Source organism: Ascaphus truei, chromosome 3 (genome assembly GCF_040206685.1).
Source record: "Ascaphus truei isolate aAscTru1 chromosome 3, aAscTru1.hap1, whole genome shotgun sequence".
Taxonomy (NCBI): Eukaryota; Metazoa; Chordata; class Amphibia; order Anura; family Ascaphidae; genus Ascaphus; species Ascaphus truei.
In genome coordinates this window covers 437,075,370-437,094,328 of record NC_134485.1, presented here as the reverse complement: position 1 = coordinate 437,094,328, position 18,959 = coordinate 437,075,370, and the positions used below count along the sequence as shown (strand labels likewise).

The window sequence follows — 18,959 nt, the reverse complement described above, 5'->3', positions numbered from 1 at the left end:
GCAACTTTAGAATTTCTCTAGCATGTCTAGTAGTTGGATCCATGAACTAGCCTCTGAAGTGGGATGATACTGGGGGGTATATTTTTATGGTAAAACCCACAGTACCACAACTTGTTATTTTTTCCACTCCCTACTTCTCCCGTCTTGTCCTAGTGGTGTCGGCTCTGTATCCATGCGCTCACCCCCTGAGCTGTCTTAGAGGTAGGCAGGTCTCTTCCATTGCCATTGGCTGAGCCGTGGAGTCCTAGAGGTCCCCAGCCCAGCCCTAATCCCATCAGTACTATCTGACCCTTGGTGGGGGGGAGGAGGGGATGGGACAGGGCTGAGGTTTCGCCCCTGGAGGGGATATAAGGCGGCACATGGGTACCAGCCAAAGACTCAGCAATGAGAAGATCCAGAGGCAGCATGCGTGACGGTCTCCACCCCAGCACCCAGAGCTGTCTGCTCACCACCGCACTCCTCTTATGCGCAGGTAAGTCTGGCAGCCAAGCGCTGCACAGAAAGGGTTTAACATGCATCAGCTGCAATGGTGCTCTGCAGGACTGTGGCAGAGGAAGGGTTAATAATACGGGTACCGGGAGGGGTTAATACGGTAAGCTGCACCAATGTACTGGCATGTATGTGTGTGTGTGTGTTAATGTGTGTATATGTGTATGTATGTGTGTATCTATGTGAGTATATGTGTATGTATGTGTGTGTGTATATGTGTATGTGTGTATGTACAGTATGTGTGTGTGTGTGTGTGTGTGTGTGTGTGTGTGTGTGTGTGTGTGTGTGTGTGTGTGTGTGTGTGTGTGTGTGTGTGTGTGTGTGTGTGTGTGTGTGTGTGTGTGTGTGTGCGTGTATGTGTGTGTGTGTATGTGTGTATGTGTGTATGTGTGTATATGCTTCTTAGTCTTGGGCATGGGCCACTGTACTATTGCCTCAACCATAGCTGGTTCAGGCTTCAGATGCCCCCTGCCCACCCTGTGCCCTAGGTACAACACCTCAGCCATTCCTACCAACCCCTTAGTGGGTTTCACGGTAAGCCCTGCTCCCCTAATTCTGGCTAGCACCGCTGCTACATGTACGAGATGTGAATCCCATGAATTAATAAAGACAGCAATATCCTCCAAGATATGCCCTTACATATCTCTGCATTCCTTCTAACAACCTATTGACCAGGCGTTGGAAGGTAGCCGTGGCTTTCCTCATGAGGAATGGCATCACTAAGAACTCATAGAGGCCACTCGGAGTGATGAAAGCTGACATTCCCCAGCCTCCTGGTTCAGGGGGATCTGCCAGTACCTTTACTACTTACTTAGTACTTACCTAGCTCATCCATGCGGGGAATGGGATAAGCATCTGACACCGTCCCTGCATTGAGCTGCCAGTAGTCCCCAAAGAAGCGGGTGGTCCATCCTTTTTAGTTACGGGGACTACCGGACAAGCCCAAGGGCTCTGAGACGGTTCACTTACCCCTAAGGTCAGCATCTCTCCTACCTCCTTCTCTATACTGCTCTTCACCTCTGCAGATACCGGGTAGGCATACTTATGCAGAGGACGCAGATCACCTGTGAGCACAGGTTGATCTGTACTATGTGTCCTGCCCGGCTGGTCTGAGAACAGATCCTTATGCATTTCTAACTTACCCGTGGCTGCTGCTCCTGGCTGCCTACTTACCCGGCACCCTAACTTAACTAGCACCCCTCTAGGAAAACCTATCCTAGCAAAGATACCTAGCACTGCCTGAGCTACTCTCTGAAACAGGTTCCACATTACGGTAAATAGTCCAAGGAAATCGGCACACAATCACCCACCTTACCCACTGGATGGCAGGCATCACCAGGGTGGCAGAAATCTGCCAATGCCGCTGATGCCTCCGGCCAGGAGTAAGGCTGCAACAGCCGAGCTCTCATCACAGTGACCCCCTGATGCCCTGCTAGTGGAATGGAATGGGCTACCTGTAATAACTGCTGCCTATTCTCGCTTTGTACCACTAGCCATCTTCTACATGTCCAGACTCTCTCTAAGCCGGTAGAACCTTGCTCCCTAAACAGAAGCCCGTGGTGCCACAGAAAGTGGTCTGACCCCTCACTTTCTTGAGACGGACACCCGAAGTCTCATACCTTCCAAGCTGGGGTCAGCTTTCACCGCATCCCTAGACCCTCTTCCTAACACTAACCGCCCACCCTTAGTCTCTAAGTCAAGGGGGAACAGGTAAAGGAACAGTAAGTCAGTCTCTGGTAACGACTCAGTCTGGGTTACCTGTCTGGTCTTCGCTGACACCGCTAGATCTGTTGGTCCCAAATGCAGGGGGACAGGGGTTGGTTCTGCTGCGATCCCTGATGACTGGCTCCTAGTAATTGCTGCAACAGGAACCAGCTCTGCTCTGAACACACAGGTTATATGTCCCAGGTCATTGCCAAGCAAAACTGTGGCATCTAACCCAGACAATACCCCCACCTCCCTCATGCCACATCCGGCACCACAATCCAAAAAGACCCGGGCAACCTGGATTGGCCACAGTCCCCCATCTGACATGGTCACTTGCATCCTGGTGCCCAGGAGCAAATACTCTGGTTGGACCATATCAGGTCAGACCAGGGTATCAGTGGCACCAGAGTCCAGCAAGCCGGCTGCTTGGCGATCTCCTATGGTCACTCTTCGCAAATGTTTCTGCCGGACATTGCTGGGCTGCATCCTGATTGATGCAACCTGATGTCCCTCTTTCTCCGCTGCTGGTCCCAGGGTGGCAAGCGCAAAACTCTCCACGGACGTCCCTCTGTGGGTTGATTCCGTGGCTGTGCTTGACTCCTCTGTGTGTGCCAGTCGCACATGGGCGACTGGCCTCGCAGCTGTAGAACGTTGTCCCTGATGGGGTCCACCGGACTTGGCACAGTCCGGACAGTCAGGTCTGATGTGACCCACTTTGTTGCAGAGATAGCATCTCCTCTCGTGCCTAAACTCTGCAGCTTTTGATACGCCGTTCTCTGTTCCAGACTTGTGTAGCCACTGAGGAGTCTGCTGGGATCCCCTGGCTGGCACAGCCAGTTTCTTGGGAGCCCCTTCCTCATCTATGAGGGAGTGACTGCATACATACTCATCAGCCATTCTTGCAGCTTCCTCATGGGTCTTAGTTGTACGGTCAAAGACCCATGCCCACACGTCCGAGTGACACTGCTGCAGTAACTGCTCCTGGAAAATCAAGTCCAGCAAAGTGTGGTATTTTGTAGCACCATAACCCTCCATCCACTGAGTGCCATGCCTTGCCATGCCATTCGGGCACCAAATTTAACATAGGACTCCTTGAGATAACGCTTCCCTGTCCTGAACTTGCCTCGGTAGTCTTCTGGGGTGAGGGCATACTGCAACAGCAGCAAAGCTTTGACATGTTCATAGTCATCCCTATCTTCTCATGGTTTGCCCTGCAGGGTCACTTTAGCAATCGCAGACAACAAGGGGTGCATCCGCAGCACCCAGTCCCGTTGTGAACCCGGTATCTCAGACACTGAGTTTCAAAGTCTGATAGAAAATGGTCGATTTTGTCTGTGCCACAGACAAACTTGTTGAAGCTTTGGTGATTAACTTGAGGGACAGCTTGCTCTCCGTTTACCAAGTGAGAGTGAGGGGACACTTGTCCGTGTAGAGCTGCCAGCAGGCAAATTCTCTCATCTGCTGTAGCTCCTTCCCCCATGAGGCAAGAAGTGCTGTGAGTCCAGAGTTAGCAAGTCCAGTAGCAACGGGGACTATTGGAACTGTTGGGAAAATTCCTCCCGCATCTCCAAGAACAAGTCCTTCACCATTAACCCAGTGAGCACACTCTCCCTTCCCATGTCCATCTCCCACCAGGGCTGGATCAGCCTGTTAAATCCCGGGCTGAAGTGTAATCATTGCGGCTGCAGTTACGAGCTCCATGAACGCAGGATAAGTAATACCTACTTCATGTCTTTCTAATTCCTCCTCCATTTGCACCTTTGAACGACAAGCCGTCGGAAGTCCATAACTCTCACACCGGACCACGATCCGGGCACGATCCTAAGTCCGGAATCATTCTGCTCACCTTTCCATGTTTTACCCGCAGGCAAATATTTAGGGGAACAAAAGGGTGACTGTATTTCTCGTAAAATTGCAATTCGTGTGTATGCTACCTCTTGCTTTGGGAGCTCGAAACTTTCGAGTCTCCTGCTATGCTATAGGATCCCGCAAGACACTATACCATAGACTCAATCAGATCCCACCACTGCCACCAGAAAAAAACCTGTCACGGGAGACCAGCACTTTTAACACCAAAATACCCGGATCCTTTGATTGAGCAAAGCAAGAGATAAAATAAATTGTAATTTATTTACAGAATGAACACACACACGATTATTTGCAAAAAAAAACCCCACTTGAAATACACTTACTGGGACGGGGCAAAACGAAATATTCTATCTCCAAAATGAAATCTTTAGAAACAGAGTCATTAGGCACAATTTCCCAGGAGCGGGAGTTGTGTGCAAATAAAGCCGAAAACAGTCTTTGGATAGGGGCGCCTCTCGCAACCCCTGTTTCTCCTCCGCAGCTGCTTACTTCGTTCTACCACCATAGAATTAGTTCTGGATTCCTTAGTTCTTATGAACTCTTCACTTGGGTTACGAGTTTGCAAAGTTTCATATCCAGCTTAGATTAATCTGACTCCTGATCGGCTGCAGGGATTTTATGCAGTAAAAATCCCTATCCTGTAACCTCTGCAGCCAATCTCGTTCATGGGAATAATAACCTCGCCTATCCCAGCATTGCCCATACTTGGCAAAACCTGGCAGAGGGCTTCATAGTTTGCTAAGGGCATGCGCGAACCTCGCACCTTCGCCGCTTTGCATACAGACGAAGCCCCCTTACATGGCGACATTTTGTCTGAGCTGGTCGGACATCTGGGCCATTTGCTAAGATGGGGGACACTTGAATTACTCCTCCCCACTTCACACTTTTAGTCGACTAATGCTATCAAGTAAGGACTTTTCCAGACATCGGGGAATCAACCAGTGGGGCTTAGAAGTCCTAGTTACATATGCATTGCTCACCTCTCAGGAATTACCTGCCAAACATTTCCAAAGTACCGCAATTACAACTTGAGTGTTTCTCTCTGTTCCGGCCGTCTGAATGAAAATCCCCTTACACCTATAATGTTGGAACCATTAAAATAGGGGGACTTTCATTCATCAATTTTTATCAAACTTGATAAAAATTACGTTATAACCTTTTTCCTGGTTTTACTCTCCCAGCGCTCACAGCGCGCTAGGACCTTCCTAGCAGAAGTTAGCCAAACGCTATGCGCTTTGCGCTGTGCTGCAGACTGCTGGGTTTTAAAACCATTTTGGTGGTTACAGGAAAACACCACTATCGAAATCATTTTACAATAGAAATAACATTATTCTCGCCACCTTATTCCTGGTGGGAGACACACAGACATTTTTATTAACAGCAAAGTGTTACTGCCACTACTGTGTCAAAGAGCTGACAATCACATTTCCCCAATATGGCTCAGGGGCACTCAGCCGGGCATACTACCTTTATTTACTGGCCTGGGTACCACTTCACCGTCCCAATAACCTCTCCTTATAACTCCTCCTACTACGCCATATAACTGCTCCCTGTAAAACTTTCTATTGATCCATATAATGCCTCCCTATTAAACTACTTTCCCCTATACAGTAACTCTTTTTACGGCTCCATATAAACTCTCCCTATAGCACCTACTCTCGCTCCGTATAATTGCTCGCTGTAGCTCCTCCAGTTGCTCTATATAACCTCTCCTTATAACCGCACCCTAAATCTCTTATTGCTTCATATAACCTCTTCCCATAACTCCTCCTACTGCTCCACATAACCGCTCACTATAACTCCTCCTATTGTCCCAAGTAACCACTCACTATTACTACGGCTAAAAGAAAAATTAAGAAGTGCCATCTGAGTACCAAGTTTTGTCATTTTATTCTCCAATGCAACTACAACACACATCACTGCGAAATGCTCAAAGAACTAGATTTGTCATCACTAGAGTCTAGGCGCAAAGTTAAACTTTCCTGTCTTGCCTTTAAATTCTTTATGGGCAAGCTACCCGCCTATCTGAACAAGCTCCTCACCCCCACCACATGCAGCACTTATCATCTGAGATCTGACTCCAAAAGACTGTTCATGGTCCCAAGGCTCAACAAAGTATCCGGCCGTTCCTCCTTCTCTTACTTCTCTTACTGTGCACCCCAAAACTGGAACAGTCTACTGGAGTCTCTCACATCCACCACCAGTTTAAGTTCTTTCAAATCTAAGGCTGTCTCACATTTTAATCTGGTCTGTAACTGTTACATACGCCTATAATATATATTATCTCTTACTCTGCATTGTATATAATGTATACCCTGCTCATTATGCAACTGTATTTGTAACCATGTATTATTTGTCTTAACTCTATGCCCAAGACATATGTGAAAACGAGAGATAACTCTCAGGGCCTTATTCAGAGAGGGTTGATAAAAAAAATCGCCAGGGAATGTAAAATGGCGTTTTTTGGGCGTTGCTATCACGGTAATCAGAAAGGCTCGATTACCAGTGATAGCAAAATGCCCAAAACGGGCGAGTTGCTGCCAGCGACAGCATCGAGCCTCTGAAAAGGCCTGAACCGGCGATTCATTTCTGCTGCAGAGAGAGCTGCTCTGAGAGAGCCGCCTCTCCCAGTTGAAATGTCACCCGAAAATTATTTATTTAAATATACATTTCTTTAATAGTGTAGAGGTGCAGGGGGTCTCCGGAGCTGAACCACGTTGGTTTCAGGTCCAGGGACCCCCTGCTTCCAGAGACACAGGCACCTTTATGCGGTGCCGGTATTTCCTATGCAAGGAAATGGCACGGTCACGTGGCGCGGGACATTTCAATGCAGAGGGATACCGGCACCCCATAAAGGTGCCTGTATCTCGGGAAGCAAGGGGTCCCTGGACATAAAACCAACGTGGTTCAGCTCCGGAGACCCCCTGCACCTCTACACTATGAAAGAAATGTATATGAATAAATATTTAAAAAAACATCAATACACGCCCCCCCCCCCCCCACCCCTCCGCACTGTACAGTAATGGGCAAAATAACTATTATCCAGATATGGATAATAGATAATTTGCCCATTATTAAACACTGCATTAGCATACATAAATAAAGTAAATAAATACAGTTATACTTACCACAACACCAGGTCCCTCTATCCTCCATTGCCAGAAAGCATATATACATAATAAATACATTATAATGGCCCCTAACCCCTTAATCACCTTAGCGGTTACTAACCGCTATAGTCATTAAGGGGTTTACCCACCCTGACCCGATACAAACCTGGGAGCCCTAAGCACCCACCCCGGACTGACTATACCCACCCTATACCCATTGAGTAGTATAGTGGTACATCATACCCATATAATAATAAGCCTCTATAGCACTAAATGGGCACCCTAATTACAATACATTAATACACAAGACACACAATAATAAAACGTAACTAAACTCCAAAAAAACACACTTCACTAAATACAAACAGTAGCCAGCTAATCCAATCAATACAATCAATAGCAACATCAACAATGAATTAATTAAACCACTAACCAATCTAAACAATTACAGCTAAACTCCGTTATAACGCGGGTCTCGGGGTCCACCCCGAGACCACCGCGTTACTAACGGGGTCGCGAGAAAAAAAAAATGGCCGCCGCTTTAGCGCATATTCATCCCGCGGGACAGGAGATGGGAGCGGGCATGTCCCTCCGCTCCCCGCTTCCCCCTGTCACCGCGGGACAGCCCGCGGGGCAGGAGATGGGAGCGGGGATGTCCCTCCTGTCCCCGCTTCCCCCTGTCACCGCGGGACAGCCCGCGGGGCAGGAGATGGGAGCGGGGATGTCCCTCCGGTCCCCGCTTCCACCTGTCACCGCGGGACAGCCCGCGGGGCAGGAGATGGGAGCGGGGATGTCCCTCCTGTCCCCGCTTCCCCCTGTCACCGCGGGACAGCCCGCGGGGCAGGAGATGGGAGCGGGGATGTCCCTCCTGTCCCCGCTTCCCCCTGTCACCGCGGGACAGGCCGCGGGGCAGGAGATGGGGCAGGAGATGGGAGCGGGGATGTCCCTCCTGTCCCCGCTTCCCCCTGTCACCGCGGGACAGGCCGCAGGGCAGGAGATGGGAGCGGGGATGTCCCTCAGGTTGCCGCTTACCTCAGATCCCTCCACGTGCCCGGTGCTCCTGCTGCCTGTGCGGGAGGAGGGGGGGGAGCGGGTGGTGGTGCTGGTGTAAGTGTCTGTCAGTGTGTGTAAGTGTCTGAGTGTGTGTGTAAGTGTGTGTAAGTGTGTGTGAGTGTCTGTGAGTGTCTAAGTGTGTGTAAGTGTGTGTAAGTGTGTGTGAGTGTCTGTGAGTGTCTGTAAGTGTATGTGAGTGTGTGTGAGTGTGTGTGAGTGTCTGTGAGTGTGTGTGTGTGTGTGTGTGTGAGTGTGTGTGAGTGTCTGTGAGTGTCTAAGTGTGTGTAAGTGTGTGTAAGTGTGTGTGAGTGTGTGTGAGTGTGTGTGAGTGTGTGTGAGTGTGTGTGAGTGTGTGTAAGTGTGTGTGAGTGTCTGTGAGTGTCTAAGTGTGTGTAAGTGTGTGTGAGTGTGTGTGAGTGTCTGTGAGTGTCTGTGAGTGTGTGTGAGTGTGTGTGAGTGTGTGTGAGTGTGTGTGAGTGTGTGTGAGTGTCTGTGAGTGTGTGTGAGTGGGTGTAAGTGTGTGTGAGTGTCTGTGAGTGTCTGTGAGTGTGTGTGAGTGTGTGTGAGTGTGCGTGAGTGTGCGTAAGTGTGCGTGAATGTGCGTAAGTGTGTGTAAGTGTGTGTGAGTGTCTGTAAGTGTGTGTGAGTGTCTGTCAGTGTGTGTAAGTGTCTGAGTGTGTGTGTAAGTAAGTGTAAGAGCCGGAGCGGGAGGTGAGCGGGAGGTGGGAGGTTTGACAGGGAGGGGGGGCGTGGCTTGAGCGGAGGGACCCGCTACTCTCCCCCCCCTCCCTCCACGGACTGCAGGAGGGAGCTGCTACTCTCCCCCCCCCTCCCTCCACGGGCTGCAGGAGGGACCCGCTACTCTCCCCCCCTCCCCGGACTGCAGGAGGGAGCTGCTACTCTCCCCCCCTCCCCGGACTGCAGGAGGGAGCTGCTACTCTCCCCCCACTCCCTCCACTGGCTGCAGGAGGGACCCGCTTCTCTCCCCCCCCCTCCCTCCATGGACTCGGCTGGAGCACTCATACATACACACATACACACATACACACACACACACACACACAGGCACTCACGCACTCATACACACACACGCGCGCACACACATGCAGGCACTCACGCACTCACACACACACACACACACACAGACAGGCACTCGCACTCACACACACAGACCGCTAACCCCCCCCCCCCCCCCCGCCGCAGTACAGGGCCCGCCATAGCCGCAGCGCAGGACCCCCCCACCCCCCCACAGCACAATGACTTCCCACCCCCTTAACTTTGTCAAACAAAAGTCACAAGACGTTGTACAGGCAAAATACATCTGTTAAAGTGCAGTTGTCTGTTTATTTCTATATAATAATTGTGTGCAGTGTGCAGTGTGTGTGCAGTGTGTGTGCAGTGTGTCAGTGTGTGCAGTGTGAGCAATGAGGAGTGTGTGTGCAGTGTACAGTGTGTGTGCAGTGTGTCAGTGTGTCAGTGTGAGCAATGAGCAGTGTGTGTGCAGTGTGTCAGTGTGTGCAGTGTGAGCAATGAGCAGTGTGTGTGCAGTGTGCAGTGTGTGTGCAGTGTGTCAGTGTGTGCAGTGTGAGCAATGAGCAGTGTGTGTGCAGTGTGCAGTGTGTGTGCAGTGTGTCAGTGTGTGCAGTGTGAGCAATGAGGAGTGTGTGTGCAGTGTACAGTGTGTGTGCAGTGTGTCAGTGTGTGCAGTGTGAGCAATGAGCAGTGTGTGTTCAGTGTGTCAGTGTGTGCAGTGTGAGCAATGAGCAGTGTGTGTGCAGTGTGCAGTGTGTGTGCAGTGTGTCAGTGTGTGCAGTGTGAGCAATGAGCAGTGTGTGTGCAGTGTGCAGTGTGTGTGAAGTGTGTCAGTGTGTGCAGTGTGAGCAATGAGGAGTGTGTGTGCAGTGTACAGTGTGTGTGCAGGGTGTCAGTGTGTGCAGTGTGAGCAATGAGCAGTGTGTGTGCAGTGTGCAGTGTGTCAGTGTGTGCAGTGTGAGCAATGAGCAGTGTGTGTGCAGTGTGCAGTGTGTGTGCAGTGTGGCAGTGTGAGCAATGAGCAGTGTGTGTGCAGTGAGTGTGTGCAGTGTGTGCAGTGTGCAAAAAAAACGGGAAAACCGCGTTATAACCGAATCGCGGTATAACGAGGCGCGTTATAACGGGGTTTAGCTGTATTTCCGAAACCAACTCAAAATGAATAATAACACTAACCAATCTAAACAATGAATATCTCCAACATTAATGAATTTAAACAGTAAAATAGAAAGAAAGAAATTCTAAAAATATCTGAACTAACCATAAAACACATTAGCTAACATAATACATGACGTCACTTAAAGGGAATGATGCCAGCCAATCAAAATGGCTGTGCTTCATTTGCCTTTAAGATGACGTCACGAAGCTGGCGTCACATGCTATTTCAGCCAATCAGATCGTGGGAACCAATTCCACACTCTGATTGGCTGAAATACCTTGTGACACAGTGGCCATCTTGGAATTTACCGACGTCATGTTAAAGGTAAATGAAGCACAGCCATTCTGATTGGCTGGCATCATTCCCTTTAAGTGACGTCATGTAAAAAAAATATTAAATTCGGAACATGGTTTGAACAGCCAATCAGGTGGCTGATAACCATTGTGAGGCTAAATGTGACGTCACAAGCCATATTTAAGGCCGTGACGCCTCATTTGAGCCCAAGAAGACGACGGGACAACATCGGTGGGATTTACCATGGGGTTTTTTGGATTGACAGATGAAGATAGAAGATAAAGAAGATGAAGAAATGGTTACAGATGAAGATAGAAGAAGGTAAGTAAAGAAAGAAAAAAGAAGATTGAAGTACCTGAGCTGGATCTTCATGGCGAATGTCATCAGATGCTGTTGGAGGTCTTCAAGGTACGTGAGCTTCCTGTTACCCCGGGAGTTGGAGGGCCACCGCTTCTAATGGTAAGTAATATATTGAATGTTTGTAAATGTCTCTTTGGATGTGTATTTTTATTTTTGGGGGAGGCACATTGACTGATAATATATTAATTGGTACCTCTTTAGGGTACAGATTAATACATTATTATGCCAATATTTGGGGGGCATTTCTCGCTTAGTATTGGTGTTGCTTTTTTGTATTTCATGTATTATGTGGATTTCATTGTTTGTTTTTTCATTCTTAATGTAATTAAAGGTTTGCGATTGGTGTTCGTTTGTATTTAATGTTACATTACAGTATGTTAGCTAATGTGTTTTATGGTTACTGTAGTTCAGATATTGTTAGAATTTCTTTCTTTCTATTTTACTGTTTACATTCAGTAATGTTGGAGTAATTCATTGTTTAGATTGGTTAGTGTTACTATTCATTTTGAGTTGTTTCGGAATTAATTGTTTAGATTGAATTAATTAAACAATTAACCGTTGTTGATGTTGCTATTAATTGTATTGATTGGATTAGCTTGCTACTGTTTGTATTTAGTGACGTGTTATTTTTTGGAGTTTAGTTACGTTTTATTATTGTGTGTCTTGTGTATTAATTTATTGTCATTAGGGTGCCCATTGAGTGCTATAGAGGCTTATCATGCCCATATTATTATTATATGGATATGATGAACCACTATACTACTCAAGGATTATAGGGTGGGTAAAGTCAGTCAGGGGTGGGTGCTTAGGCTTCACGGGTGGGTGAAGGGGGTATTAGCCCTAAGGATGGGTGTTTAGACCTTGTGGGTGGGTAGCGGTTGGGTTAACCCCTTTATTACCTTAGCGGTTGTAACCCTTCTCTCCCCCCCCCCCTAGACTCATCTGACATGTCTAGGGTATTAGGGCGGATTACATGTACTTAGTGGTGCGTACCTATGTGAACAGGAGGGCCTGAGTCTCCCGCGGTGGTGTGGGGGATCACAGGAAAAGGCTTCTGGGGTAATAGCCTCCATGCTTTCAGTGGTGCAACGCCTCCATCCTCTATACCTTCCCAGGGTATGGGGTAGGACCCGTACAGAAGAGTGAACCCTGGTCCCAGAGTGGATGCTCCAGAATCACACAACAGTCTTTGATAAAGTTGGTAATGTCTCTCTTTATTGATCTCCGCAGTGCCTGGCAGAAGTGACGACAAGCAGCCACAACAACAACAGCAAGTGTACCCGCCGTTAGAATGGACTGACTGGGGCGTCAATACCCCACGGCCCATCTCAAAAGGTATCCTCTGGGTGGGGGATGAATTCTCCCCATCACCCCAGCATCGGGGTGAGGGGCATTGGTCCACCTGAACTATTGTGCTATCAGCTCTACTCAACTCTCTCTGGCGTGCTCCAAGCTCAGACTCTGCTTCAGCACTCTCCTGACTCTGCTTCAGCACTTCAGCACTCCAGCACTCCCGCACTCCAGCACTAACTTACTAAACTCAGACTCACAGGAGCAGCCCACTAAATAGAGACAGCCCCGCCCATCATGATGTCAGCAGGCCCCTCCCCTGTGTCTCTGCCTGCACACAGGGGGCCTACATCCATCAATCAAACCAGGGCTTGAAGCAGGGGAAACCCATGATCACTACTGGTGCCTGCCTTTAACAGGACTTACCACAGTAGGAAGGAGATGGGTATAGCCTGTGCTGTTTACAGGGGGCTACACTCTCCCTCTGGTGGAATCCAATGGTCCCCACTTGGACCTAGGTCTAGCAGCACCATCCTTCAGCGAACAACCTGGGAAACAGCACATATACGGTATTGTTATCATACATTGGCTTATGAGGTAGTGTAATAATACAAACCCAGTTACTCGCAACGTGAAGAACCTTACAAATAATGGTTTGGATCTGGCTTCCTTTTTCTCCTGCCATTATGATCAGTGATGGTCACATAGAAAGATTGCACTGACCCATGCTCCGGTCGATACATCACGCTGTGCATGTATATGCACCTTCCTATGCTCCAGATACTAACTAACTCGCTTATTTTATCCTTGTTATAATAACCTCCCTGACCAAACTTGGTCCGAAGATATTCCTGCACAGCCTCCCTGAGCCATCTATCCCAATTCTCTACTATTTCCCTCATGATGGGCTCAGGCACATAAGGGTACTCATATCTATGGGACTGCCTATATCTAGCCACTATGGCTCTGTCGTCACAGCTCAATTTAGTGAGTTTGCGGTGCCCCGCCCTGCTTGGCAGTACCCAAAACTCTGGCTCTTCCGGAGCAATTTCATCATATAGGATACTGGGGCCCTTGGGTTTAATGAGTTTCTGCTCGATCTCTCGGAACCTATAATCTATCTCATCCTCCACTTCCTGAGGAGTAAAGGCACCTGTTGCCCACCAATGGTCTACGATGTTGCTCTTAATGAGCAAGAACCGTGTACGGTCCATCACTGCATGGTACCCAGTAAACTCGGACGCCCATCATTTGTCACGTTGCTCGTATTCTGTGGACTTACTAGTGTGCTCTACCTCAGATTCGGCCTGCGCTGAGACACCGGACATCCCCGCATCCGTAGAGCGCGAGCAATCTCTCCTCCCCTTGGCATTGATGTACCTGGTAGGGTTCATCTTGTGAACCACCTCCTGAGCCAGCCCAGCCTCCGTTGGAGCATGGGACCCTCGGGCTCTCCCTCTAGTGCTAGGAGAAAACAGTACAGGGTTAGACACAGGAATCACACTAGAGTAAGGTATGTCCCCATCCGACCCCTCATCGCTCAACTCCCAATCCCGCAAGTCCTTGGAGTACTTAGGGTATTTGCTTAATTTATCCCCGCTAGGTCCCGGTGGCAACACTCGTGATGGGGCAGGGGCAGTGGCCGGGGCGGTGGAACTATGGAATGGGGCAGGGGCAACGTTCATGTCATTGCCCAGCAAGTGGGTGATACCGCGACCAAGGGACGCTTTCTTGGGCGCTTTCTCTGCCATGTGTCACGCCTCTCTTGATGGACCTTGGCTCTTCAGGGTGGCCATTGCAGCGGCCATGGCTACTCTCTGTGAGGAGAACAGCGCTTCCGGGCCTCGTTTTCTGGTGGAACCGGAAATGACGTCATCAGCTGTGCCCTTAGAATCTCCCTCCGCTCCGTGGTCACGCACCGGAAGTGCGTAAAGGACCGGCATGGGCTTTGGCGGAGCATCCGGTTCATGGACGGACAAGTAGGCCTCAAGCCTCTCCTTCTTGTCCTCCTCGGTTGCTGCTTTCGCCTGGCGGGAGTAAGGGGGTGGTGGTGTCTCCTTATCGCTCCACTGCAGTTTGTGGATCTCGGGGTCCTTCGAAGTCGTCTCGGCCGCCGTTTCTGCTGCACCGGGAGTCACCACGGCTGTGGGACTTTAATGGGCCTCCGGCCGCACCAGCGCTCGCCGTCGGAAGGTTTCCGGACTCGTCTGCTCCTTCTTGGTACCGCTGGGGTGGTTCGCCGGTAGGCGCATCGCCACCGATGTCACGCCAACCTCTTCCTCCGAAGATATCAAGATCGGTTCCTCCGCTAGGGAGTCACCAGGTTCTACTGTGATACAGTACACAAAATAGACAAGGCTGAATAGCCTTGAAAAAGCACTCGCAAAACGCGCGCGTCGGCAAGCACGTGACCACGTGCACGCGGAGGTGCCCGAGTTCACATACACTGACTCAGTGTGATTGAGAGAGTCAGCGTGGCGCTTCCAGTGCACAGTAAAGGACTATTAGGGTCCCAATGGATTCAGTAGTCATATACAAGTAAAGGCACATATACAATCTGGCATAACATTGTATTACAACTATGTAAGGAAGCCACAATGCTAATTCCCTGATACAGCGAGCAGCTCATAGGGTATAATACGTATTAGCAAAACGGCAAACCTAACCAGCAATTAACCTCTGGAGTGCCAGAATACAACCACACATGCTGAGCACTGTGCCAAATGGGGACAGATCTGTCAATTGACCGATATAAACACCCCAAAAGGTACAGCACTCAGCTATTAACTTGGTATCTATCTAGATCAGAGTTATAGCAGTGTCATTATAAAAACCAGTATCAATTTTCATCTATACTAGTATACAGCAAACCCCAGGCACTATATGCTGGAGATGTTTTTGTACTAAGCACCACACACCCTATTCAACATACCATCCACTGTATAGGGAGGTGACGGGAACATACAATAGGTGCACTTTGACCAAGTTTTGCTCTATATAACAACTTTAATATGCTTTAGCTGCAACAACGTAACAGCACAGCATAGGTCCCATACTAAAGAGCACCAACTAGTATATCAATACTGGGGCACTGCATGTGTGGCCCAAACTGCTGACAATCCACTAATACTCTAGTCTATTCACTCTACACGAGGAACACTAGGGCCAGTGAACTACCCAAACACTGGACATTAACCCATTAATGTACACTCTTCTGGACACACTTAGCCAGTAGAGACGGACACAATTGGAACATTTAATCTTTGTTTTAGACCACAATATTTTAACGTTATTGTCAATTAATAAAGTTTATTTTAAAAAAATCACCATATCATTTAGGAAGAGAGTGCTACCGTCAGGGGCTCTGTCTGTCTATTTTGTGTACTAAGTTACATGCCCCTTGCAGCCCCACTTCCTTTGAAATAAATCCAAGCTGAAGCGGGGGTACACCATAAGTTTCTATCTACTGTGATACAACCAGTGGGTATAGGTACAAAGCAGTCTCGCTCCGGTACCTCCACTGCGGTCGCGCTCTTCTCTGTCAACAGCTCGCTTGGTTCTGCAGCTGGCTGGGCCTTGGTTCCTCCCGCTTGGTTGCAACGGGAAACCAGGGCAATCTTGTCTTTACCTTCCGCCACCTCCGTTAATGTTCCCAGAGAGGCACCCGCGGCGTCTCGAACAACGGCCACGGCTCGTTCGGCCACAGGTAAAACGTGTCACACTGAGGGCATCGGGCCTTGGTGCTTGGTACCGCGCCCTGTATCCCACAGTGAACACACAAACACCGGAGGTATTCGTGCTCAGCTACCTCCACTACCAGCAAGCCTCCTGGTAGTTGGTAGATAGTAGTACTCATCTCGGACATGGTTAGCACAGGGGTGGAACAGTTCAGTGTTTCAGCTCCTTGCTCCTCGAATGCCAGACAGAAGTGAAGCTCTTCGCTCTCGCTTCCTGTCCCTCCCTTTGCTGAGGATGCTCCTGATTGGCTATCCTTGTGCTCCCTCCCTCTGGTGGAACCCAGAGGCGGGGCTCTCCTTCTTTCAGTGGGACGTGACCTGGTTTGTTGACCAGTCCCAGCACAGGTGGGTGGGCTTTCGGCTTTTGCGCTGCTCCGCTCCTTTTGCAGGGAATCTGGGTTTGTCGCCAAACCCCTGCACATTTCCCGCCACATTTCTCGAACAGTTCTGGTGCACGACTCACGTGCGCGCTCCAGGATTGGCGGGAACCGCCATTTTAGTTCGGCTGCTATCTGCTGAGCCGCTGAGGGCGCCTTGGTCGCCATTTTGGAGGGTTCTTTGCTCCGCGGAGCACATGTAGAGATGGCCGCCATTTTCGATGCGCCCACCACATGTAATTGTGTACTCTCCTCAATGTCTAAGGTGTATGTTACTCCTAGACACTGACTAATCTCCTCGGCACTCTCTACTTCTTTCTGCATGACTCTGGTACCCACTAATATGAGGTGGCATACCCCAGGCTTAGCAGAACTCCTTCTGTGTGTGTACTGTGCTCGATGTTCTTTCCGGCCAGTGCTCTGTGGTGCGTTCGGTGGTGCTAGCTTGAGTACCGGGCATCTCCCTAGGTACGGGCGTCCCTCTATTGGCCACTCAAAGTACGGGCCCTGGGCCATGGTCCCTGGACTAGTTAGCAGGCTGACCTCCCCCCCCAGTTGCCTCACACTACCTGCCTCAAGGGACTAGGACAGCGATAGCTATGCACCCCCTCTACGCCACCCGCTTAGGGCGCCCAGGGCAGACTATGCGGAAGCGGCAATCCACGCTCCCCTGACTACCCCCAGTGTGCAATTGTGCCCTACGTTCCTCAACACTGAACCGGACAGTGCACATCACTCTTTCTGTTCTGCCTCGCGATAAGCCTGACCTGTTTATCTCAGCAGCCCCTCCAAATGTAACCCTTCTTCCCCCCCCTAGACTCATCTGACATGTCTAGGGTGTGTGAGGGCGGATTACATGTACTTAGTTGTGCGTACCTGTGTGAAACAGGAGGGCCTGAGTCTCCCGCAGTGGTGTGGGGGATCACAGGAACAGGCTTCTGGGGTAATAGCCTCCATCCTCTATACCTTCCCAGGGTATGGGGTAGGACCTGTATAGAAGAGTGAACCCTGGTCCCAAGGTGGATGCTCCAGAATCACACAACAGTCTTTGATAAAGTTGGTAATGTCTCTCTATATTGATCTCCGAGCGCCGGCAGAAGTGACGACAAGCAGCTACAACAACAACAGCAATGTCCCGCTTATCAATCGACCCTCCACTCTGTACAGGTCTTTCCTCCTCTCCTTCCCTCCAAGTGTACCCACCGTCAGGATGGACTGGCTGGGGCGTCAATACCCCATGGCCCACCTAAGAAGGTATCCTCTGGGTGGGGGATGAATTCTCCCCATCACCCCAGCATCGGGGTGAGGGGCATTGGTCCACCTGAACTATTGTGCTATATGCTCTACTCAACTCTCTCTGGCATGCTCCAAGCTCAGACTCTGCTTCAGCACTCTCCTGACTCTGCTTCAGCACTTAGGCACACCAGCACTCCAGCACTAACTTACTAAACTCAGACTCACAGGAGCAGCCCACTAAATAGAGACAGCCCCGCCCATCATGATTTCAGCAGGCCCCTCCCCTGTGTCTCTGCCTGCACACAGAGTCAGGGGGCCTACCTCCATTAATCAAACCAGGGCTTGAATTGGGGGAAACCCATGATCACTACTGGTGCCTGCCTTTAACAGGACTTACCACAGTAGGAAGGAGATAGGTATAGCCTGTGCTGTATACAGGGGGCTACACTCTCCCTCTGGTGGAATCCAATGGTCCCCACTTGGACCTAGGTCTAGCAGCACCATCCTGCAGCGAACAACCTGGGAAACAGCACATATACGGCATTGTTATCATACATTGGCTTATGAGGTAGTGTAATAATACAAACCCAGTTACTCCCAACGTGGAGAACCTTACAAATAATGGTTTGGATCTGGCTTCCTTTTTCTCCTGCCATTATGATCAGTGATGGTCACATAGAAAGATTGCACCGACCCATGCTCCGGTCGATACATCACGCTGTGCATGTATATGCACCTTCCTATGCTCCAGATCCTAACTAACTCGCTTATTTTATCCTTGTTATGATAACCTCCCTGACCAAACTTGGTCCGAAGATATTCCTGCACAGCCTCCCTGAGCCATCTATCCCGATTCTCTTCTAGTTCCCTCATGATGGGCTCAGGCACATAAGGGTACTCATATCTATGGGACTGCCTATATCTAGCCACTATGGCTCTGTCGTCACAGCTCAATTTAGTGAGTTTGCGGTGCCCCGCCCTGCTTGGCAGTACCCAAAACTCTGGCTCTTCCGGAGCAATTTCGTCATATAGGATACTGGGGCCCTTGGGTTTAATGAGTTTCTGCTCGATCTCTCGGAACCTATGATCTATCTCATCCTCCACCTCCTGAGGAGTAAAGGCACCTGTTGCCCACCAATGGTCTACAATGTTGCTCTTAATGAGCAGGAACCGTGTACGGTCCATCCCTTCATGGTACCCAGTAAACAGGGGCGCCCATCATTTGTCACGTTGCTCGTATTCTGTGGAC

The 18,959-nt window shown here is 49.7% G+C and overlaps 1 protein-coding gene across 3 annotated transcripts in view; it reads left to right on the top strand.

The window, feature by feature from the left end:
* Nucleotides 1-314: 314 nt before the first annotated feature.
* The window catches only part of LOC142490542 (immunoglobulin superfamily member 3-like), a 29,185-nt gene continuing 10,540 nt past the window's right edge, over nucleotides 315-18,959 (top strand). For 2 of the 3 annotated variants that reach the window (XM_075592952.1, XM_075592951.1), the window contains exons 1-2: nucleotides 315-472; nucleotides 12,301-12,405. In XM_075592952.1, the coding sequence (XP_075449067.1) occupies nucleotides 385-472; nucleotides 12,301-12,405 (193 nt within the window). In that variant the 5' untranslated portion in view covers nucleotides 315-384. The remainder of the gene's footprint in view (nucleotides 473-12,300; nucleotides 12,406-18,959) is intronic. The other variant, XM_075592953.1, reaches the window with a different exon arrangement.